Here is a 26,170-nt window from a genome sequence, read left to right as displayed (position 1 = left end):
TCCGAGAGCTGGGGGAACTCCCCTACGACAACTCCAAAGCTGTTGAGCATCGCAACCTGGGTCAAAAACCTCATGAACGCCGGGTTAATGGGATCAGATGTTGTCCGTGACTTCATCAAGCGCCGGTTATGCCCTTTACAAAAAAAGAGCACATCCAATATATATGTATATCGAGAGTGACGACGTCACCAGGGAGAGCTCTCTAGGTAACATCACAACCGCTTCCATGGCGCTATTTGTTTATTTGTGTGGTGTCTTAAGTATCCCTCTTATACAGATCTCTTTGATGAGACCGTCGAGTCACGAGTCAAATTCCTCATGACGGCAGCCCCGAGGAAGGATGGCCCACCGTGAGACGCTCCTCCATTGTGCGACCTCTCCTCATTGGAGAGGGCTCGACTCGGATTGGTATGTTTGGCCCTTTCTTGGAACTTTCATCTTCAAGTCTTCTCATGGGTCAAGGTTTCATGGTTTGTGTCGTTGCAGGGTCTTCTCGAGGTCAATGTCTTGCGGAGACCACCCGGGAAGTTGATCTTGCTGCCAGGATGCCTTCTTCGCCACCCAGTGTTGCTCCGGTAGGCCACCCATTTGGTCGCGATCTCAGCCCAGCAGGTTGAGGAGCCAAACAGACTACTTAGTGTCAAGTAGCGACCGTAGGCACCAGTTTTGTGAGCAGCACCAGTCTGCAAAGGGTCAACCAAAATCGCCCTGACCAGACTCGCTCCTTCCACACGCACTTCGACCAGTAGTGTCACTCTGACCAGGCGTGTTTCAACCAGTCTCACTCTGACCAGACCAAGAGTGGTTAGGCCGCCGTTGCCGCAGTGTCAACGCAAGGGGGGAGAGACCGGCGGAGGGCCCGTCTACGGCAGAGGCATCCAAACTGCTCGCGGGATGTCGAGCTCCAGTGGCTCGACTGTTGGATTGTCCTCCCTGACTAGTCGACCTAGCGGCTTTACGTGCTCCAAGCTTATGCTCAGCGCTCCACCGCCACGGTAAGGTTTCTGGTTAGGCGCAGATACCTTGAGTTTTCTTTCTTTTTCTGATTTCGTAAATATGTTGTTGTCGCAGGTCCTCAACCCCGCCTACGGCCCCGGTTGTGACTCCTCTACCAATACCTCAGCAACATGTTCCGAGTTCGGTGATTCATGCCATGTTGGATGAGCAAGATATGCAGAAGATGGAGACTTCTTTTCATCCACAATGAAGCTTATACCAACCCCCCAGCCTGTAGCAGCTCTAACCTTAGGAGCATTGATTGTGGCTCCCACACTTGCTAAGCCGGTCATGGAGCCCATTTTGGCCTCCGACCTGCTCACCCTGGCCACCCGCTTCCCGACCTCTATCCTCAGGTTGATAGATGATAAGGAAGCAGCTACCAGCAGGTGAGCTGAACTGGAGAGGCAGCTGGTCGAAGAAAAGGAGGCGCGGCTCGTGCTCCAGCAGAAGTGTTGTGAGATCAATGAGAAAAAGCCGTGCCCACCCCCGAACACACCCAGCTCAAGGAGGACAAGAGCACCACTCATAGCATTCTCCAATATGCTTTTAAGGCATTTAATGACTCCCTAAGGAGCCTCGAGCTGAAGATCATCGAGCCGAATGACCTAAGCACAGCCTAGGCTTGGGCCTATGCCACCAAGATTCTCTTTAAAAAGTTTTTCGATCTCCTAGGTATTCTAGTGGCGAGGGGCGCCGAGGATGTGGCGCAGGTGGTGAGGGATGCGGCGGGTTACATCCTCTAATGCTATCGCAGCTGTGATCCCAACTTCAACCTCGACCTCATTTGGGAGGGGGTTGCTGTAGTGAGGCCCGTAGCCGAGGAGAGACTGCAGGAGGAGTGCCAAAGGGAGGTGGATTATGTGGGAGCCATCTTCCGGGTGGAGGCTACTGAGGAGTAAATATCAAATTGTAATTTAGGTTTTGTATTGTGTTTGGATGAAACTTTTTGATTTCTCTGTTAAGTTTTATTGTTGCCACTCTAGTTGTAGAAGCCCCGAAATGACTGAAAATCCCTCCCGCTTCGAGCCCTCAACCGCACCTACCGATAACGCCCACGACCAGTACCGGCTGGAAGTGGCGCGACTAGAACTGGCCGACCCACCAGCTCGCCCGAACCTCTGACAACAGTTATTGAAGATTTCATTGATCGGCGAATCCGGGAAGCGATGGCCGAGTGTGAGCTGGGATTTGTGGCCGAGTGAGAGAACCTGCAGGGTGATCTTCGAGGTGCGTTTGTCCTACCACCACTTAGTCACGCGTTAGTCCTACGCTAGCCGAGTGAGAGCCAATCGGCTTGCTTCTATGTGATTTGCGACCTATTTTATTGACCAGCTTGCCTGGAGGAGCTACTCGCGACGTGGAGAGACCTGGAGCAGATGGCCAGAGAGAGTGACCAACAGTGAGAATATTTCTATGATCGTCTTAGCGGAGCTTTTACACCTTTCGACTCACTGCTACGGTCCGCCGGTGTTCAGGTTCGCCCAACGCATGGAGGCACCGTGACTAACCACATCGACTGGTTTTTGGCGACATCTAAGGAGGCGAGTGGCCTTGAGGACAGGCTACGCGTGACGGTGGGTGACCACTTACAGGATGTCAGAGCCACAGGATCCTATCTTGCCCTAGCCTGCATCCACGATCACCTTCCGAATACATACCTCATCTCGGTAGTCTCCGAAGGTTTTATCGATGCCACAAAGACCACCGAGGAGCTCCATGAACTCGCAGACTCATATATGCCCGTTGTTTACTCCCTTCTTTGGTTTGTCTGGTTCGATCCACAGCCATATGTTTTCGGGTCTCGCATGTACTGAATAGACTGTTTAGATCCAGCCCCCAGGAGTTGCCTGGGTAGTCGCTTTGAAATGAAAGGACCAGTCTTCATGTAAATTTTTCATGTGTACGAGTGGTGAGTAGGTTTGGAGTGCTCTCTACCAAGGTTCCTATCACTTAGGATGACCCTTAACATGATGAGCCCTTCGGGGTCGACCAGTGCTCGACCCAATTTAGGACTCGTGGCCTCGTGGTCATCATCCCTCAACCGCCAATACCTTTGACACTGTGCGAGTAGCAATTTTGACTCCCATTACAACAATATGATCGATCAGGTAGAACAAAACATGTACGCTACACAAAAATAAACTGCAGATTCTAAAAGCTCTAGTCCGCGACCGTCTGGTCAGCCAAAAAACTGTCGACTAGGCGGTCAAGCTTATGAATCGAAAAAACTTACCATTTGGTGAGACCGTTTATATTCAGGTTATCCTGCAAAATAGAGTTGGTTTTTAATTTCAAAAAAAAATCTTACAAACCAAGTTCCACGCTCATCCAAAAGATCCTGCAAAATAGAAAAACTGGCTCGTCTTCAAGCAACCTACACATAGAAACTGTGTTCTACGAGTTTGTGTAATTTATGACCGACCTCTAGCCACATCAAGCATACCAGGTCAGGAAAAGCAAACCACTTTGTAGGACCCCTACCCCTTGAGAAAGAGCTTGTTACGACCTTCCATATTCCTAGACTCATCTAAGGTCGAGGTCATCTACGACTAGTGTCTGCTTCCGTACCCTATGGTCGCGGTAGTGTCTGAGGCTCTATTGGTATCGGGCTACCGAATTTTTAGCTCGTTCGCTGGACTCTTTGCTCAGGTTTGTATTATCCTCTTATCGCGCCTCCTGGTCGTTGTGCGAGTAGTCAGTCGTACGAGGCGATGTGCGTTCTTTGACTAGTAAATTGAGTCTCGTTTATTCATTATTATGCGGTTTGGATGGCCAAATCGCACTACCATTGCTCGTATGAACTTAATCGTTGTTGTGGTGGAGAATTCCTGACATGCTTGGTCTCGATACACTTAGTGAATTTACCTACTACCACAAAAAGGAATTCAAAAGCACCTAGAGCTTTTAGGGAATGGTTCCATGATAACGAGTCCCAGACAGTGAAAGTACAAAATAGTGGTACAGTTTTCTATGCTTGGGCTAGTAGTTTGGCCTATCGGCTATGGTTCTAACATGACCCACATCGTTTTACCGGCTCATAAGCATCTTGTAGGACCGTAGGCCAATAGAATCCTTACTAGAACATTTTCCCAATCACAGTGCGGTATGAAGCGTGACTACCATATATGCCTTCAAGGATGTTAAGGAACATTGTGCTCCCCCGTTCATGAGTGATGTATTTCAGTAAAAGGTCATTACTCCTTTGGTGGTAGATGCATCCCCTTAACTAGGAGTATTTGTGATCCTGCCGCATGACTCTTTCTACTGACCCATCATCATCAGGGGCTGCTTGATTCTGAAGGTAGTCTAAGATCTGATCCATCCAGGTCATACCTGAATCAAGTAGGGCGACACATGATGGCCACCCGAAGTCGATGATACCGAAGGAGGCGTTGCCTCCAAAGGTGTTGACTCTGGTACTCCATTTCCAAGCGGAGTAGCCCTTCCATGTTGGTCCAAGACTGCGGTGGGTGGTCGTGTGAATCTTTTTTTAAAGACTCCAACTAGGACAGGTGCGCAAGAAGAGGCTATACAGACCAGCTCCTCGGTTAGAAAATTGTCCTTGCGAGGGACGTGCTAGAGTTAAAAACGGAAGGAGTGTCGCTCTAACTTTCTCATTTCGGAGAGGTATGTTGCCATCGTCTGGTCCGGGAACAGGAAATCCTCAGCACCCGGTTTACAGCCAGTAGCGAGTCCCTCATCACTAGTGAGCATTTTACCCCTCGTGCAGATATTGATCGTACTCCAAATAAGAGACCCTCATACTCCGTAACATTGTTTGGTGGCCTAAAAATTTCATTGAAATGTGTACCTGAAGGTGTCGCTAGTGTGCAGGGTCAAGATCGCTCCAGCCCCCAGTCCATTCAACGTGCACGACCTGTCAACATATGTGGTCATGTGTCTGTTCATCTTTGGTCACAGAAATCCCTCACCGCTCGATGACCAGTACCACTCCCACGATCTCAACAGCTGCAAATAGGGCAACGACTCCTCATTTGGTCGAGAAGTGGTCAGTAAAGCAGAAGAAAAAGTGTCACCTGTTGACATCCTGGAAGGTTGCCCTCATTCCTAGTATCAACCGGAAGTGGTCGTTCTTTCTGTTATAAACTTGAAGAGCAGAAGACCCTTTTTCCTATCCTCGAGATGACTCTGCCCAAAAGGCCACACACTCGATTAGTTTCAGGGTACCCTCTTACCTGTTTGGGGATTTTACCTTGTTGATGGCCCCGGATCCCATTGTAGAGGTCGCGTTAGCGTAGGGAGTCGTGTAGGTCAAAGGGTTGGTTGTTCCGACACGGCGGGGTCTCCGAGTGATCCTCGTTACCAAGGGAGGACGGGATCTTTCCTACCGTGGGGGCTGTTGTGGTTCTTGGCGATCGCGACCATCACTAGTCCTACCGATGGACGTGGTGCTTGCCGCCGTAGTTTGGCATCAGGTGACCCCAACCAGGAGGGCGAGGTCACGCAACAACGGTGCTAATGGCAAACCCTCCAGTACTGCTACTAGTGGGCGGCTAAGAAATATTCGCAGTCTGCAGATTCCGTGCAGGTGTTATAGCCTCATAGTCGAACTACCAAGCGCGAAGTGGCGATATGTCGCGAAGGGGGGAGGGGGGAGCCCCCGGCATTCATGCAACGTGACGACCTTGGTGACGCTGCCGCCAAAGGTCGCGTCCTTTGTGACAGCTCCTCTGAACGACGTTATGGTGGTTGAGGCTATGTTCGAGCAACCTCATGTCCGGCGCCGATCTGGTTCCCCTTTGGGCTCGTGGCCTAGGGATCATCATCAGGACTCGGAACACGAGAGCCTCCACTGCATGAACTATCGTGCAAACTTTCGTTGAGCCTCGAAGCCTTCAAACTCTTATTCGATGTCCCATAGCTGGAACACACCGGGCTCACCTAGGTCGTACCCCATGACGAACACCTCACAGTGACCGGGGTCCTCGAAATGGGACTCAGTGGTTGCCATGGATCCGGCCATGGGTAGCCTAATCTAATCTCCAAGACTTGCTGAAATGTAGAAACACACCCCTTACTTGGCGCGCCAACTGTCGAGGGTTTAATCCCTGACAATGATTCTGGGGTGTACCAATCGATGGGGATGGGAGTATGAACAATGCTTGCGATGTGCGTGTGTCTGTGATAAACTAAAGAACACAGGGATTATCCAGGTTTGGGCCTCCCAAAGGATAACAACCCTATATTTTGTGTATTTTGTTATCACAGTTTGTGAACTGGTTATCCATTATCCCTCACACCCGGGTCCTCCTCTCTTTTTATACAAGAGAGAAGGAGAACTTACAAGTAAGCCCTTTTTCGCTGACTCATATCTTAGCTAAACATTCTACTCCTAGGCTACTTAAAATAGGCGGCACACGTGCCCCTTTTTGTTTTGGTGAAGCTGTCGAGCCCATCCCATCCGTTGGACACCTCCACACCTACATCACCCTGGTCAGCTGATCTGCCCCGTTCCATCACCAGTCTTGCACGCGTGCCTGTGAAGCAGTCTAACACACGTCCAAGCCTGTCCCGTAACGTTTAATGCTACGGGATGGGACATGGCACCACTATGCCAGCCACGATTTGTCCGTTGGGGAGAAGTGTATAGGGAAGGAAAAACATTTAAGTGAAATACATTTAATGAAAATAGACTAGTTTGATGAGTACATGTCCTGCGAACAGCGAAAGCTGGTTGTGAAAATCCCTTATGCCTGGTCGCGAAGATGCAGACTAGTCGCGCTGTGGGACCTTGATTCGGGAAAAAAATATTCTGCCAACTAGTATTAGCTGATTGTGGGCTCTCAGAGCAGAGAACCCCTATTCTATACATCGACAATTACCTAACCTACACTTGTGTTGAAATTAACTAGGCCGCCTCCGAAAAACCAACTACAAGAGGTAATCTACCTATAATACCCATATTATGTCCTAATCAACTCATTCTCGTCTCAATTTCATCCTAAATCTGAGCTATGATACACTCTTTCTTCTTACACCTAAACCCTAGGTTTCCAAGAAAAAAAATGCTACAATTCTAACAAATCCAATTGGATGAAATGTGAGAGGGGAGAGATATTCCTTGGGCAACCGAATCCAAGCGAAATTTGGGTTCAAACAATGTGGATTTAGGAGGTTAGGGTTTATGGAGGGAAATGGAAGAGAGAGAACATGGGCTCAGGTGGGGTGAGGCCGAATGGGTGCGGATGGAAAAGGGAGGAGGAGAAGAAGAAGAAAAGAAAGGATCACATATACTGTGGTTAAGTTCTCAGACCTCAGCGTTAAAGGCGCGATGCTGAGATCTCGACATTACATCAACTAGCGTGGAGATTCTGGCTCCCATGTCAACTAGCATGGAGATTTTGGCTCCCATGTCACTATCTAAGCCTATATTTGTGCCACCGTGGTAGGGGGCGGTGTGGGTTAGACCATCTTCAGTCACATTCCATTCATTTCGTTCTTTTCCCGATTCTCTTTCCCATTTTCATTCCATTTATTTTCTCTCATCTCCAACAGCTTCCCTTCGAGGGGAATCGCGAAGGGAAATGAGAGAAAATCCTATCCTGAAGTAAATGACCTTAAAAATTCCTTTGTGACAGAAACCGTGAAGAGAAACCATTGGAGAGCTGAAGAAAATAAAAATCCCTTTACGAATGGAATGAAAATCCCTTCACTAATCGAATAAAAATCTCTTCACGAAAGAAATTTGGGACGTGGAGGGAAACACTTAGGATAACAAGTAATAGCATGCCGAGCGCAGGTCCATTTTTAGAATTATTTTTTGACAATAGTCTATCTGCAGAAAAAATCACAAAAGAGCTTATTTGAAAAAAAAATCACAGCAACGCACTGAAAAAGAGACGCAAAGCCATGGCACGCATGCTAATTGCAGCTGCACCGTAGGAGTAGCAGTACTATCATTTGTCGGCCGTGTGTGTCGGCTGAATCATTTGCGCATGATCCACAGGTTTAGGATTACTCCAGGTTCTTTCAACGATTCGATTCCACCTACTTAGGTCAGTAATTGGTGTGAGATCGGGCTGTCTCTTAATTCTAAGGACTGGGAGGCAGAAGAACTGAAAGGTGCAGTTACAACTTACAACCAGTCAAGTGAAAATTCTTGAGGAGCCAATAAGGGTGAAGCTGCAACCAGTCAAGTGAGGTTTCTGCTTGCAGTAACTAACAGAGATATATAGGATTGACTGCAAGAACATATGGTCTGTTGCGGAGCAGTTGATGCAGGGATGCTGATAGGGTAGCTTGTCGGTTGATTAACCAAATATCGTATCTTAGTCAATCTTTGTTTCAGAGAGAAGGGAGAGAGAGAAAAATAAAAGGATGGCCACCCATCATTTCCAAGTTCTTGTGGGACGGCGATGATGTCGTGTTGAGAGAGAGAGAGGATGGCCATCCACCCATCATTTCAAAGTTTCTGTGGGACGGCGGGCAATGTCGTCGTGTTCGAGGAGGAGAGAGGACGGCGGCGGGGACATCGATCGTTTGCTCGGTTGGTGCGCCGGTGAACGGACGGGCGGACAAGATGGGCAGATGGGGCAGGCAGGGGGCGTAGCGTGCCGGTGTCAAAAAATGCATCTTTTTGTCTGTACCGCTCGCGCAAAAACATCGCTCTAGCCTCCAACGAGACCGCCGTGATGGCCACTCGATCAGCCTTGCTTTCTCCTCCATCTGCTAGCACCCCTTTTCCTTTTTGGAGACACCAATCCATGTTTCGGCTGGGCAGCTTTTGCCCTTCTTTTTCTGTTCCCTTGACACCATTTGCGATTGGCATCGCTTGCCGTTAAAGAAAGCGAGGAGATGCGACATTAGTGTGTCCTTGCAGCGGCATCAAGTAGTGATCAGGACACTTATTCGTACGGCGTTTGCTGATCATCTCTGCACACTGGACACGCATGAACACTCAAGTAGTCGCTGCGTAATGTCACGTATTTTACTGCAAACAGAATGGACATGCCTTGCCTGCCATACATTCGATTCCTCTGTAACTCGAGACAAGAAAGGGGGCTCCCCTGAAAAACGGAGTAGATGGATTGGAACAGTCGTGAACAACAGTGCAGGGTATGGAGGGGCAGGTCGACGGAGTGGAGAAAGGGTAGAGCAGATCATATCTCCATGGCAGGGATCCGACAGCACGTTGCTGTGTCGCGCAGGCAAGGCAGTTGTGCATCCTGATTTACGAGGAAGAAGCAGGTGCAGAAGCCGTCAGAGACCGCATGTACACAGACTGCAACGTGTACATCAGCCACACAACAGCCCTTTGTTTCTTCTGTGTCCTGGAGACACGATCGCTGCAATTTCCCTGTAAAGTTCAGTGAATCTACACGGGTCGAAGGCAGGTTTTCTGAACCTGCCACAGGTTCATTGCATCAATCATGATGTTGGGGTAATGGGGTCAGATGGATAACCGTTTTTTGTTTTAAATACATAATAACTAAATTGTCCATATCTCCCCTCCTCGCAAAAAAAAAAAAAATCAACAAGAGGAATAAGGCTCCAATTTATCATTGTATGTACGTGTACATGTCCCAAGCTGAACACGTACCTTCTACCGTACAACACCGTCACTGACATACGGGTATCAGTGGCCTTTTGGAACGGCAGATGATCCAAGCCCCACCCCCGAGCTACCTCTTTTTGAACCTAACAAGTACTGTACCGGTACTTGGTTTGAATACTTTTTTAGGAACTTTTGTTTTTGTTTGTTCTTTTTAGCAGTCTCCTGATCCTCTCACATGCATGAGATATTCAGAGCAGCTTCTTTTCCTTTTCAATTGAAAAGGTGGAACTAAAGAAATATATTTTCATCAATATAGCCATTAAATCACGAAGGTAAAGTAATACTTCTGTTTAAAATAGATGTCGTTCTAAATATGTGTAGTCAAAATTTAAAAACTTTAAACATTAATATACATAAAATTATTAAGATTTAACATATAAAAATAATAGTAATAAATTTATCATAAAAAATACTGTAACATCATCTAATTTTTATCAACTTTTATCAAAAATTAGTTATCAAAAGTATTTATTAAAGACCGTATCAATATTCTAATAATAAATAAAAAAACGAAAATAGTAGTAATAAGAACTGCTGAGTGCGGACCAAACAAATTGTTGTCAGTGAACGGCGGCTAATAGACAAAGACTAGCTCCTAGGTGTGGAGTAGCCGGCCGCCGCACACGAGACATGGCATTAATGAGCTACAATCGTCGACTGCTTGGCAACAGAGCCATCAATAATAATCTTCTCGAGTACAGACAATTATACTCCTAGCTGATACACTGTCTGTCTACCGTCCAATTCCACATGATATTGCTGTCAAGGAAACCCGGTGGCCACCGAACTTCAACACGGCAAGTGGACCAAGACGATACATCACCACGTCTACCACCACGCCTAGTTTGTGACCTTTGGGCAGTATCCATACCCACATAACGGGTAAATTTTTTATCTATACTCATATCTGTGTAGGTAACAGGTATTCGATGGGTTATCCATACCTAATATAATATCACCTGAGATTATATGATCAAGCCATGATGCCAATGAGAAGGGAATAACTCATGGTGATAGTGATCAAATAGGTGGACACGAGGACACCAATCACGAAGAAGAAGAAGAGGAAGATGACAATCCATCATCGATGATGAAGTCCTTGCGCCCTTGCTCCACTATTAACCATCTGAGACAGCGACAACCACTGTGGTTGGACATCCCTTCTCTCCTCACACGATTTAGAGCCAGATCTAGGAGGATAAGGCAGTGGCGGTGGTCGAGATCTGGCGACGGTGACAGCCGGGGCTCGGGAGACGGCTGACAGCCAGAACGACAGCCAGGAATCCAACTACAGAAGCCAGGAGCAAGCGAGCGGTGAATTAGCGATGGCGACTGGGCATGGACGACCAGAGCCACTAGGCAAACAACTAAGTGGTGGCTGGTTCGTTTCATTTACGTGGTAAGGGTTGGTTTGACTAGGTTGAATAGGGTTTCATTTGCGTGGACCGTTTGGGCTACATGGGCCATATTTGCAACATACGGCAAGAGATGAGGGACCTATGGATAAACAGGTTTAGGTACTACGAGAATAGACTCGAACCCACTCCACCTGATGGATAGGGTTTTTGCTCGTTAACAGACTCGTGGATAAAAAAAATATATCCCATACACGACCCCTAATAAAGCAATTGCCCATCAGGTAGCGAGTAATGGGTATTCATTGCCATCCCTGTAGCCTATCAATCTCAACCCAAATACCCAAGACTCTATCTCATAGCGTTGGACATCTCATGGGGAACATACCGCCAAGTCAGCCTATGCAGCTCAATTTCAGGATCCCTGCAACCATTCGATGCCAGTGTTATTTCGAAGGCAAAATCTAAAAACAAGTGCAAGTTTTTTGCTAGACCTTGTTCCAAAACAAAATCCCAACCGCCGACAACCATGCAACCAAAGGATGGCCGCATCCGCCCAGCTTCACTCTCTATCAAAACCACCCTAAAACTGCAATGCATCTCTGCTCTCTTTGCCCGAACGCGAAGGGCATTTGGTCTAGGGTCTCATCCATGAGCCATTACCCTCCACTAAGCCTAGCACCAGAAATTTTTTCAAATACAGAAGATGGGTGGCACCAAGATAAGAAGAGTACGTAAAAGGATAGGATGAAAAAGGTGAACAGACAAATAATTTACACGATGTGGAACATTTGAAAGGAACGTAATAAGTTGGTGTTCCAACACAAATCCCTCACAGCGAGGAGGTTGCCAACATAACGGTCGAGGATATCGCTCAAGGAACAAAAGCCATATTCCTGGCTGCCTAGCCCCTTTTCAAACTCAATCACAAACTCTACTGTACCTTAATGAAATCGACAGAGCTCATGCCTGATTTGCAAAAAAAAAAAAAAAAAAAAATGTTCAGACTTATTATTTAAAAAAGAAAAACTGTTCAGCCTTATTGCTGAAACATGAAAAATTACGGGCTTCACATTTTGGGATTTATTAGTTAAAATCCATGTGCATTGGTTGGTGGGACTGTTTATTAAAAAAAAACTTTTTAGCCTTACTGATCATATAAAGGTAAGCACCTAGATCGAACAAGTGAAAACTGAGATTATATTTAGATTATGGAAATTGTTTCCGGCCTCTGAGCGTAGTTCTTATTACAAATTTCATCAACAAGCTGTTATCAGAGAACAAACCATTGCATAAATAGATAAAATAAGCATGACAAAGTCTATTATTGAATTTCCACCTGGGTTTTGTGAATAACTCCATAGCAATGACCTCCAATGGGAGGCACGCCATGCGGGTGTCCTCCTTTGCCTCCTCATGTTGCAGCAACGCCCAGTAACACAGTAAGCCCTTGAAAACAGACTGCATAAAAATAGTATGTTACATTTTGTCAAAAACCATAGCATTTTGATGAAGCCATATAACCCAACATAGAGCCCGTTGCTCCCACCAAGATACTTTTCTTTTGATTTTTCCTGTACACAAAAGCCAATCACTAAGCATAGTGTAACATCTCAAATATCATAAACACATCATTACGCATTCATGAGCATCATTAGCATCATAATAGAAGTTTTGAGCAAGTAATTAATACCATTAAAATTAAATATGAATTGTTAACTGTAATAATAAGTGATGCATTGTGAAGGAACTCACAAATTTTCTTTGCAACATAGGGTTAGAAATGATTTTAGAAATTAGTCCATGGAATATGAAGAATATTAGTGTTTTTTTTTCAGATTTTTTGGGATTTAAATTGAGACCTTAAAAATTGGAGAAAGTTAGAAAAGGTGGCAATTTGAAGAATTTTCATTTAAATTTGGCTCAATCTTTTTGCGTCAAACCAGTTAAAATGGGTTACATATGAATTATAGTATCCCACAAAAATTCTTCTGCAAATTTTGGAGCTTGGGAAGGCTTGCATTTGGATCAGATTAGGGAAGAGAATATTTCTCATGTTGGTCATTATTCACTTCGGGCCCACTTGTCAGCCCCTACTCCGACCATCCTCTCTCTGCCTCTACGTTGAGCGCCGTCTTCAATTACAATTGAGGTCGGCCACCGAACCACATCTCCGGGGTCGCTTTCCCTGACCAAGCGAGGTCGCCACCTTAACCCCATTGTCCCCTCCCCTCTCTCCCTCACTCACTCTCTCTCTCTCTCTCTCGCGTGCACGAGTCCTCTGCTTCCTCTTTCCTTCCCAGCCAAGCATAGCAGAGCAGAGAAGCACAGTTGCACTGCCGGCCAAAATCCACACCATAGTGCCTTGAATCCACCCAGCCAAGTCCCTCGGAGCTCGGAGAAGAATCGCCCAGAGTCGTCCCATTGATTCCCGCGCGAGCCCCATCCTCTCCTGGACAGATTTGCACGTCAACGTTTTCTTTCCCAACTCTGGTGGCTTCACTTCGGCCACACCGACGAAATGCCACTGCAATGCTTTCCCCGGCCAACCCAGTGCACGGTGATCTTCCCCACGCCCTTCTCTTCCTTGTGTGCGCGCCAGTTTGGCTCTGGCCTATCGCCGGCGCACCAGTCCGTGTGAACCACCGCTGTTGCCACCTCTGTGCTTGCCGCCGCCTATCATCCTGCGGTCCCATTAGCCAAAAGGCACATTGTCGAGTTCGCATGCCTACGTAGATGCTTTAGGTGTCCTCGGTCAGGCCTATTGATCTGTTGTTCGTCGCTGGTGTGATGAATTGAGCCACCGTAGTACGACCGTCGTCGCAGATCGCCTTCCAGTCATTGACTCCGCCACGAGTGACTCAAACGAGCTACCCCTCCCGCATTGATTCTCCTACTCCCCTCCTAGTTCGTGCATCACGCTGTTCACTGCTGGCGAGCTCAGCTAATGCCGTCACCATGGTCGACATTATGCGAGCCTGGCCTCAGGTCGATTTTGACCTAGGTCAAGAGCCCGACCCCATGGATTAGGATAGTGACTACCTGGCTTTGAGTGCAAAAATGATTTAGGGCATATTCGGATAATCCAGAGAAAATACGAAATTGAATTATTGTTATACTATTAAATCAGCTGAAAGCTTATAAAAGGTGTAGAAAAATGAATAGAGCTCCAAAAAATTACGAAACCACTTTTTTTTAGCTGCATATGGCCCTACTCTACTTATTAAAAATAATAAGAGACATGAAATATGTACAGAAATTCCTTTAATTAATTAAATATGTTTAAGCTTTAATAATTTATAATTAATTATTGGTAAGTCCAAAATTGGTGAAACCAATTTTTTAATCTTATTATATTTTGCCATGTTATTTAAAAATATTCACCCTCATGTTGTACTTAATTAATTTCCCAGTTGGGATTAAGCTTTAGCTTAAGCTTAATTTAATCACAGAAAATGTTAAATAATTAACAATAATCCAAATTAAGAAGTAATGTATGCTATAGATTCATGGTATGATGCATTGCACTTCCATTAATTCTTATGCATTGTGGAGCATCTCTTATCTCATATATCCATACTCATTGTGGTGCATCATCCCTTTATTTAGAAAATAATGTTTTGGAGAGTCGTGTGCTAGAACTCGAAGATGAATCAGTGGAATTCTTGAGTGAAGAACAGGAAACACCAATCAAGCATATATTATATTTTTCCTATATTTTGGTAAATTGTTGGTCAATTTGCTATATATTGTTTCATTTCGTATATGCATGTTTTAGTGAGTTGTTGTTAGAAATGTAGGTAGATCATATTTGTTGTATAGTACCTATCTTGATAAAGTTATTAATCTTGATCATTGTAACCTGGGTATATTGTGTCATGGTCTAACTTAAAAGCGATGCGATAATTGCTTAGTCTTTGCATAGGTTCTTAGTAGAAGTCGAGCAGTGGATATCATTGTCATTCGTGAGCTATAGGGTTTGTTCATTGATCACTAAAATAATGAGCTGGGATGATGAATTGATGAGATTGAGACGAGATGTGGGCAGTGTTAGGGGCAGTTCGGGAAAGGAGACCTAGGTGTCATAGACCGTTTGCATCGATTAAGCACAGATCGTTGGTGATGTTAGCTTAAACACTTTTTCGTATTACCACATATCCAAATATGGTAAAGATGAGCCGAATACCTTTTATAGCTGTAATCATTTAGCTTGAACATCTACGGTCTGAGCGGACGGGCATATAGAGGCACTTGAGTTGCTTTGGGAGTAGACCTAGCTGACCTCTACACCGAGAGGCGCATGTCCCAATCGGTCGAGGCTTAATTGAAAAAGGTTGTCATGAGTGCCAAGATGATGGTCACGTTTCGTGTGGGTAAAGAAGTACTCCACTGTAGGGTGTAAGATCACTCGAATTGTCACGCTCTCGGTCATGAGCACGCTTAATATCTATTGGACATCAATCGTAGAATTTCATCCAGTTTAATGGGTTGGAAAGTATGTGAGATTTAAGGAGAAGTATATATTGATGCTTACTTGATTTAAGTAAGTTTACATTCTTGAAGGTTTGGTTATTGTCGATCAATATTAGTTGTTCATGTCATTATATTGATTAAAGTATTTTTTCGTTGAATCAACTTAACTTCATGGCTACTCCTGCTATTCAACCAAATGAATTATCCTTAGAGTCAGAACTAGTATATACCTATATTATGTAAGTCTTGTGAGTACTTTCGTACTAAGGGTATTGTCTTTAAGTTATTGCAGGTAATAATGACCTAGTGTATAGATATTTTTATCCTGCTCGTGCTGGTGATGGGCAAGAGTAGAGGATGTTTGTCTGAGCTAATCTCAGTGATGCCTTTTAGGCAATGACGCTACTAATCTTTTATATTTAATACTATCCATTGCATATGAAAACTCTAATATTAAGCAGAAACTGAAATTGTGAACAAGAAATGTAATATAAGTTAAACATTTACACTCTATTCATATATTTTTATGAAACTATGTTGTAAATAGCATATGACGTGATCATGAGTTTTGTTGAGCATATATCGAGACTACCAGAATTACTCTTATTTTAATCGAATATAGTAGATGTGATGAATATTTTTAGATGAGTGATAGCACTCGACATGTCAAATGGCGAATACGTGCTAACTCTTATCTTTATAAACGGTCAACACTATCAATTAAGCTAAGTATGATTTAGGCGGTTCTCACATTTAGATATAGAAATTATTTGTATTATTAATAGTAAAACTTCCGTAGGCGGCTACTTGCTTGGCGTCGGAGTTACCATCCGACAATTGGATAAACTGTAAATCAAGCACACATATATAGGAAAATTAACTATATATTAATAGTGAAAACATCATATCCCTTGGTGGTTAGTCGCTCGTCGCCGAAGTTACGATACGCTAATTGGAAACATTGTAAATCAAGCACACCCGTATAGAAAAATAATTCGAATATTAATAGTAAAAACATCATATCATTCAGCGGTGACTCATTGGTTGCCGGATTTACGAGTTTTTCCGAGTGACAAATGATGGTGAGGAACGACAATCTATATTTTTATTCTCCTATAAAATATATATAAGTTATGATAAATTTAATCTATTTTTATTGTCTATTTGAGTTAATCAAACGATCATCGTATAAAGTTAGATCATATTTCTCTTTTAAAAATATATTTAATATTTTATTATTTGTCTTCTATATTTAGACGTCCAATATTTATCTTTCATACATTCTAAAAATGCATTCAGCCTTTCATTATTTATCTTTTATACTTAAACGTCCAATATTTATCTTACATACATTCATCACCGGGTTTCTCTATAGTGCGTCATCTCCCGTACTTCGACGGTAGCGCTAGCTTTCTAAAGAGGGTATGTCACTGCTCGCATGTCACCTCCACCATCATCTACCATGAATGTCGCCTCTATCGTGGTATCATACAAGAATTATTTTCATCCACTCACAAAATCGGTCAACATCTTGATTCTTCTCGTAGCGTTGCTACAGACGACCAATTACAGACGATACGGTTCTCTTCACTCACCTATCAGGTACTCATAATTCTCATCCTTCCTGAAATTACATGTTATGAACTTTATCTATGCAAATTTATCTTTTATTATATTTTTTTTGCTTCTTCAAATTACTATATTTTAAAGTAATTCCACACGTGTGATTCGTGTACCACCTCAGATACAAAAGTGTCAGAGACAACAAAAGTATTATTGAAATCCAAAATCCTACTCACGTGACATCTCATGGGCATTTTCTAGAGCACCCAACATGCAGGATGGCCTGAACCTCACGTGCTGAATTGCATGAACAAATGATACAAAATCAGCTGAAATAAAAAAAGTGATGCAAATCCTTGGAAACCTACGGAAATTCTGCATATCTGAATAAAAAAGAGCATCCAAAGACTACAACAAAAAATCGTGATCCCATTGACATTGGTGACGCCGTGCTTGCGGAGGTCGGCCACGCGGAGGCGGAGCAGCGGCGACAGCAACAACACGCACACCAGGATCTTGTACGGGCATGTTTGGCTGTTTTGCCAACCCAGCCTGCCTTTGATCAGTTGATGGAAGGAAAGTGTTGTAGAGTAGATTAACAATCATTTGAACGGATGACTTTATTGATTGATGATTAATATATATATATATATATATATATATATATTTAAGAGATGTCTGTTCGGGATCCGAATGGCCAAGTAGCAACTGTATAACAGTTACCAGTTTATATCATATTATTTTTAACACTCCCTCTTAATCGATGCCGGTACATGTACATATATAATCTATCTTGAAACCTCCTCAAAAAATTCTGTAGAAAAAATATGAGGAGAGTAATAGAGACATGCTGTTAAAACTCTTTTAAAACTCAGTGGAAAAAAATAAGAAGAAAATAATACATCATATATTGATTATTATCTCTTTGTTAACTCATATGAGAAAACCTTGTAAAAGAAAAAACCCATAAGTGAGTTTAGAGAACAATAGATATGTCTTGTATACCTCTCTTAAAAACTCTGGTAGGGAAAATAAGAGGTATGACATATAATTTTGTGTTGATATTGCCTCATTAAAAATTATTTATGAGAAACTTTATAAGTAAAACTTATAAAGTGAAAAGAGTACAATATGATGTATGAACATGTTGAATTCAGGAGGAGACTCCCTCTGATTCTTACAAATCTTGAAGCCATCGCATACCAATATTATGAATATATTTTTGAAATATTGAGGTTGGTAAGGACTTTGTGAACAAATCTGCAAGATTATCACAAGATTTAATTTGCAAGATTTTTATTTCCCCACTTTGTTATAACTCATGAGGATAAAACAATTTAGGAGTAATATGCTTAGTGATATTGCTCTTTATATAACTTGTTTACATCTGAGCAACACAAACAGCATTATCTTCGTAGATAATGGTAGATGATTCAATAGAACCAATACCACATGATTGTTGTGTGTAGTTTATCATTCTGCGAAGCCACACACATTCACGTGATGTCTCATATAATGCAATTATTTCAGAATGATTGGTGGATGTAGCCACTAGAGTCTGTTTTGAAGATTTTCATGAAATGGTTGTCCCACCATGTAGGAACACAAAGCCTGTCTGTGATCTGGTATTATGGGGATCTGATAAGTAGTCAGTATCAGTGTATCCAATCATATTTGAATCTTAGTTTCTATAAAATTGAAAGAATAGACCAAGATCTTTAGTGCCTTGGAAATATCAAAAGATATTCTTGACTCCCGCCCAATGGCGTTTGGTTGGAGCAGCGCTATGCCTAGCTAGTAAGTTCACTGCAAATGCGATATCAGGTCTGGTGCAATTTGCAAGATACATAAGTGCTCTAATGGCATTGAGATATGGAATCTCGGGTCATTTGCTCATTTGCCACTCTAAGGAAGTGGCAATTGCTGCTGAGGATGATATACGGACCACTCTAAGTCTATGCATGTGAGACAGGGTGGCAAATGAGCAATTACCATTTCCTCAGAGTGACAAAAAAGTGGATGCCCCGCGGTTAAGAGATTGGGCAAACTTTGCTAGGGAGGAGAGCCAACAAAAGCAAAAAATCCTATCCCACATTGTTCAATTTCAAACCAAACATGTTTTGTTTTCCTCTAGCCTTGCTACTAGGCGAAGGTGTTTCAAACCCAATAAAAAATCAAGCATGCTTGTTTTTTCTCCAACCTTGCTAGACAGGCTAGGAAAATGTGGGTAAAAAAGAAAAAAAAACAAACGTAGGGTTGATCGGGTGTGTACACAGAGTAGCATATTTTGTCGTCGGCAACATATTATACCTATATAGCTGCCTAATATATTTTTTGGGACGCTTAGTCATTCCTTGATACCGCTTGGCCACCTTAGACCATCCCAACCATATTCTCACTTTCGTTCTCTTTCTGATTCCGCTCTCTGTTCTTGTTTTCTTTATTTTTTCTTATCTCTAATAACTTTACTTTAAAGAAATTTATGAAGAAAAAGGAGAGAAAATCCCATCCTAAAGGGAATAATTTTAGAAATCACTTCATGACGAAAAACATGAAGAAAAACTATTAAAATGCTGAAGAGAATATAAATCATTTCGTGAAAAAACTCTAGTTAAAAAAACTCCCTTAAGAATGGTCTTAAGAGTTAGACCATCTCCAAAGGATTTTCGTTAGAAACCAAAATCATTTCGTTCCTTTCGATGCTTCAACGGTTTCTCTTCACGGTTCCAGTCACAAAAAGATTTCTAAGATCATTCTCTTCAGGATAGAATTCTCTTTTTTTCCTTTACAAATTCTTTCGTAGAGAAACTGTTGAAAATAAGAAAAAATAAAATGAATTAGAACGAAGAAAGAAATCAGAAAAGGAACAAAATAAAGGAAATATGATTAAAGATGTTGAGGGGCTTGCACTGCATGCGTCCTGTGGAGACCTAATTTGTATCTCCGCGTGCATCGCATGACTCGCTCGCTCGCATGATCCTTCTCACCAACTCTTTTTTTTTTTTTTTTTTTTTTGGTGCAACCATCAAAATATGGCTATAATTTGCTTGGGCAGATCAAGCTGGCAATAAACCTGAATTCAATATGGCATTACACAAGTGTATATAAGTATATCGCTCAGCATGACTATATGATTCACTCAGCAAGGAAGATTAAGACCTCAGCACAGGTTGCGTGTATCTATAGATAGCATGCCCAGCAGCAAAGCTACTGGGAAGGAAAACATACTACTCTCAACACCCCTGATACCGAACTGCAACACTGAAAACATTCGGTAACAAAATCGGCAGCAAGCCTAGTTCTTGCCTCGACCACGTCTAGGGGGTACGACAGTCCACCCATCCGCATCAGGGACAGGCTTGGAGGGTTTGGGCTTGTCCACCGCCATCTCCTCTGGCGGAGTTGCTTCATCGTCCATCATTGATGCATCGTCGTCGTCATCTGAGCTATCACTGTCATCGTTGTCATCAACTGCTATCTGTGCATGAGGAGGAAGTCACTTAACAATGAACATTTGTGACAAAGCTACAGCAGAATTGCCATATCAGTTTGCCAAGAACTTCTGAGCTACTCTACAGAGAAAATGTCAGGAATGAACCGATCTTAAAATACGGAAATGAAGATTTTAATCTCGGCTGCTAGATCAACTATGAATGATTTAGATCAAGGTGGAGTGTCCATGCTAGCGGAAGGTGCAATAGCGTGAATGTAAAATAAAATATTTGTGAGTCTTCTAAGAAACATGTTTATGCTGGTTCATCTTAACACTAGAACTAATACAATACGTACACGATTGCTTCGTTCCCCTAGTCTCATTTGATGCACGCCCAAATCCACAACATATGTAAAAAAAAAAATTGTGAAGTTCAGTTAATCAACCTCTTTGCCCTTAAGATATCAACCTCCGTAGTCAATATAGCATATACGTATCAGCTCAAAAAATATTTGTAGGGTATCAAATTCACAAATATTACATTTTCAGCCATTCCTCAAATATAATATTGAGGGAAAACCTAAAGAAAAGTCCAATGAACAGGCAGGCTACTGCAGCTAAACACCTGAATCAAGTGGTAGTTCAAAACCAATCAGCTTCAATCAGCACAATATTGTAAGAATGGAAGTATTAATTAGTTTACGGGATATTCAGGAAATCATTGGCAATGTTCAAATTCACCTCTCAAAACAGGTGAGTATACATGGTCTCCCAAAATGTAAATATATCGGACATCACATTGCTCCATGCTCTCAGCTCTAATTAGGGAAATAAATGATGTTAAGATCCCTATCTTCTTACAGACAGGAACAGTACACGCAACCCAGCCACTGAAGCTACGTTCTTCAATTATATCACAGCTTCACAGTGAGGCAGAAGGCATTTATATTAAAAAGACCACAAACTCAATAATCAAATTTAATATATCGACTAATTAAAATTTAAAAGCATTGGGAGGTGAAGAATGATAACTTTTTGATACTAAATGCAGCACAAGTTAGCTAAATTGCAGGAAAAAAGGAGTGTGTGGTGACTTACTAATATTCAATAGCAGTAGATACTTGCCTACTTCTGGAAACACATAATTTAACAAAGCAACAGCAGTACATACCTGTCTACTTTGGGAAACAGCATTCCCCTGAACATGTGTATTCCTTAACTTCTCTATCGATGAATAGTTGCTTTGCAGGCATTCTTCATGCATAATCAATAATTGTTCAGCAACCTGCTTACAACAAAAACTATTGAAAATAATGAACATATATCGTGCTTTGTATGAACAAAACGAACAACACTTACAGAAACGATACTAATAATACATTAGTATCAAGTTAAAATTTTAGGTTAATGCTAAACATGAAAGGACAGGGGAAATAATTACCTCCTCAACACTACCATCCTCAAAGTCAGCATTGAACGATTCAGATATTGTGTTGTACACCATATCCACCAAGTCTTCATAGTAATGTGGACCTGAAAAAGAAACCTTGTCAATACAAATGGACCCTGAAAGGGTTCAAGCTGATGAAATTGAACCCACAACCATACAATAACATGTAAGCCATGCTGAAACATCATCTCACAACACAACCTATGAATAGATGTAAAAAGGTTGATTTCCACAAATAAAATGAAGCTGTGAAAGAATTGGACAGGAATTCCATTTTTTCTAAACAGAACTCCATTCTAAAATAAAAGATGAATAAACAGAATCATATGTAAAGGTACGCACTTGTGCGGTTAGAAATTTAATAGTAATCAGTAAAGTAGAAGAAGAAGAGTAAAGATGGCTCAATGTAGGAAGATGAAATGCAATCCTTACAAAAGGTTCATAGTAAACATTTTTTCGATTGGTTAAACAAGCTCCAATTTATATTGCACTTCTCAAACCACACATGCCAGCAAAGGATATCAAGAGACACTCATTTAATAAGGTTTACTTTTCAAGTTTACCAGGATTTGGAATCCCAACAGCAACTAACTAGTAGTCCCCAATTCAAAGGCACCCCCCCCCCCCGGGTTGTTTTTTAGAAACTGACCAATTTGTATCTGTGTCTAAAATTTGATTTATTTTCCCATAACTTGATTTATTTTCCCCCAACAACTGTAAAGCTGCTAGAAAATAAGCATAAGAAGATAAATAAAACCAGAAACTTGCAGAGAAGTAGCATTCTAGTATGGTTGGATAAAATTAGCTAAAAGGAGGTTAATAGACATGTTTTTGGATAAGATCTAGAGAGTTATGAATCCTTGAGCTCACTTGACCCGGGCACCAATGGCATGCTTCTGAGGAAAGATCTATATGGGGTCCAATTGGATATGTACCCTTGAGTTGCAACAGAAACTAGGAGGAGTTTATATGCAGTAAAGGGCTAAGAACAAAGCAGAAAATATGGCTTTCATGGTTGAGTCCTTGGACTCCCACGATGTCAAACCTCACAAGTGTCTCATAAATCTCTCCCATTCATAAGTGCCTCCTAAATCTTGCCCAGTGTGACTCATTGGTTCCACCTGCCTCCACGCATGGTGGCATGGTGTACTTAGGTATTTCCTGGCTATAGAAGGCATCCACCATCTATACAAAGGTCTGAATACAGTAATTTTTTTTTTCATCAGTCTATTTATGAGTATGTCATATATTATAGAAGCTGATGAAGCTGATTCTTTACCATCTAAATGAGGAGGTTTTTCAGTAAAATTAACTACATAATGCATGGTAGCTGCCTGGTTCCCATTTTTTAACCAAAAATATACTGGTCATTCTAGACCCAGAGTCGTCCAAGATTTCATTGGTGCCAACCAGAAACTGGTATCCACCCACTGGTGGGGAATATGCTGAATTTCTGATAGCCAGATTGAGAACTGTGAAACTTGCATATGAAGTGACTAACACCTTCTCTACTAAGGTGGTGTTTGGATGGTCATTGGGAATGGGATAGAGAAATGAGATGGGTTGTGAGGAGGTGGGTTTGCGAGTGGGTTATAAACTTCAAACCCTATTCCCCTGTTTGGCATGTCATCGGATTCGGTTTGGGATAAGGAAAAATATAGTTAGTAAAAATACGATTTGTTGTAAATATAATAAAAAGTATATAATTTTTCATATAAAGGATAGCAAGATGAAAAGCAAAATGCTTCCACAAATAGCTCATAAGGATAATATGCCATTTGTATCCCCCATCCATTCAGCGGAAGAAGCCAGCGAACTCAAATGAGAAAAAAAGAACACCTGGAAAACCCACATGACCTCGATCAACGGCGCCCTCGCCTCTTCCAAGAACCTCCACTTGGGGTGTGTTTGGTTGGAGGGATATCCGTGGATGGGAGATGGCCATCAAATTTTTTGAGGTGTTTGGTTAGAGGGTAAGCTGGATAGGATGGACATCTAGAGGGAATATTCTTCTCAGATGTTGGATGAGCCCATACGGCAAAAATTGCTGGACTGAGCCATCCATATTCTGGATGGGCTTTATCCATGGTAATGTGGCATATCTGGTTGGTTAGAGTAAATTCATTTGTTGTTACCACGCTTTAAATGATATTATCTCCTAAACCGTTTATCTGATTTGTGATCCAATTATACCATTGTATTCATTGCAATTAAATCAACAAAACAAGATCTCGCATGATTATATTTTGATGAAAAACTAAATATATGACAAGCGGGTCCCACAAAATTTTGGCTAACCCCATCCAAGCTCTATCCGTCCAACCAAACAAGAAATTGGATCGCCCTATCCATGCTATCAAATAAGAAATTGGATCGCCCTATCCATCCTATCAAATAAGAAATTGGATCGCCCTATCCATGCTATCAAATAAGAAATTGGATCGCCCTATCCATACTATCAAATAAGAAATTGGATCACCCTATCCATACTATAAAATAAGAAATTGGATCACCTCATCCAACAAAACATGGATATCCATATCCCATCCAACCTTGTCCTTCAACCAAACGCACCCCTGGGCAATGGGAGCAGATTCAAAGTGAATACCCAGGCAACAGGGCAGCAGATCAAGTGATGCAGCATGCACACAGAAGATGATGAGCACATTGGTGAAGAGCTCGACAGAGGCGGCAGCGACTAGTTCGAGGGCACTGGCAAGAGGCGGTCAACAACAACTGGTGTCATGGCCAGAACTGCAACGAAGACAATCAGTGAAATCTGTTTGGCCCTCTCCTAATTTCCTGGCCAAACCCGCCCCTCTCGTTGGGTTTAGATAGGTGGGAAACGAGCCAATCTTATCCCAATCTCAAACCCAGTTCTTTTCTCATTCCTCAAAACCAAACAAGGGATAAGATATCCTTCTTCCCTCATTTCCCATTCCCACATCCGCTCAGCCCAATATCCAAACGGCACCTTACTGGTGGTGAATTCGCGTTATCAGGGTCTTCTTTTTTCCGTGAAACACCCTATTTTTGGTAGAAAATTGCACAGAAGTATAAGAGCAGCGTCAAAAATAAAAAATGATCATAGCTAGAGTTGATATGAATTGCAGAAAATACACTCTGCAGCTCTGGCACAGCATCTGATTGGATCAACACAATTATTTGTACAATGTAATTCCATGCCACTCAACCTATCACACTATATTTAGCTTAGAATACCCCATACTAAATCAATATAATAAGATATACAAGCTAGCAATTCCACAGTGTCATCACAATTAGCGCAAGCGACCGATTTGGCGATTCCATTACCAAAATTACACCAAAAAGGGCACCCATCCTATTACATGAAATGAAAACTGGCTGTCTCTTTGAGGGTACATGACCCTCTTTTCCACTATTTGGATCACAACAATCCAAAAGGGCTACCCCTAAAGAAGAACTAGACAATCTTACCTTCCCCTGCATCTCCCAGTTAACAGACACAACAATTAAAATGGCCAATTCATATTTCATACAAAGAACACGTTTTCCCCGTAGCGAATGACACTTACACTTAATCTAGACACTCAAATCCTCGTCAGGTTAAACCACAGCTACATATAACATGCCAAAGAAAACATCTTCCAACAATCGATCCCAATTCTAAATCATCCGAACTAAGGTAGGCGAATTCAGAGAGACACCTTTAGTTTACTACCAGATTCCGCCTGAAGGAGGAGGAAATTATCCGAGGATGTTGACGGAAAAAACGTGCAGTACGTACCCTTAGAATGGCAGAACCAGGAGAGGATGGACGCGCCGAGCTGGTCGGCCTTGGCGCGCGAGTCGCGGCCGCCCCACTGGTTCTCCACCGCCATCTGAAGCGCCGTCCACCGCCCGAAGACTAGCCCGATGCCCTCTCCAAGAGCAGCCCCCGCCTCGGCGGAGAGCGGGCCGCCGCCGCTGTTGGATGCGGCCATGGTACGGTGTTCGGGGGGATTTGGGGGCGTCGGGAAGAGGGCTAGGGTTTTTGGCCTCTCGGTTGTGCGGAGATAACCAGCCGTGCACACCCAGTCTGGCTCTCGACTGAATTGGCAAAGGAAAATGCCGTCTGGTTTCTCTCTCTGGAGGCCTACGCTCGCCGCCGTGTCAAAGCGAAGTCTCTTTATTGGGCCTGACTTATCGTCAGGTGACTGGAAACTGAAAAATTTTGGGTCGACGGTTCCTACGTTGGATGCAAATCTGTTAGATATATATTGTTATAAGAGATTCTTTTTATATTAGCACATGTATATGTATATATACTAGTTCGTAGTATTTAGAAAATAAAATTAATA

At 42.7% G+C, this 26,170-nt stretch overlaps 1 protein-coding gene across 1 annotated transcript; it reads right to left on the bottom strand.

Moving 5' to 3' along the window:
* Window positions 1-20,027: 20,027 nt before the first annotated feature.
* Window positions 20,028-25,968, bottom strand: LOC133912989 (pre-rRNA-processing protein TSR2-like). The gene is made up of 4 exons (XM_062356005.1): window positions 25,618-25,968; window positions 21,840-21,931; window positions 21,570-21,683; window positions 20,028-20,443 (listed from the first exon to the last, which is right to left on the bottom strand). The coding sequence occupies exons 1-4, from the start codon at window positions 25,811-25,813 to the stop codon at window positions 20,261-20,263; spliced, it is 585 nt and encodes a 194-aa protein (XP_062211989.1). The 5' UTR covers window positions 25,814-25,968; the 3' UTR covers window positions 20,028-20,260.
* Window positions 25,969-26,170: the final 202 nt, after the last annotated feature.

Source organism: Phragmites australis, chromosome 3, assembly GCF_958298935.1.
Source record: "Phragmites australis chromosome 3, lpPhrAust1.1, whole genome shotgun sequence".
In the NCBI taxonomy this organism is placed as follows: domain Eukaryota; kingdom Viridiplantae; phylum Streptophyta; class Magnoliopsida; order Poales; family Poaceae; genus Phragmites; species Phragmites australis.
Note: the sequence above shows the minus strand (reverse complement) of the source record. Positions and strands in the feature narration are given on the sequence as shown.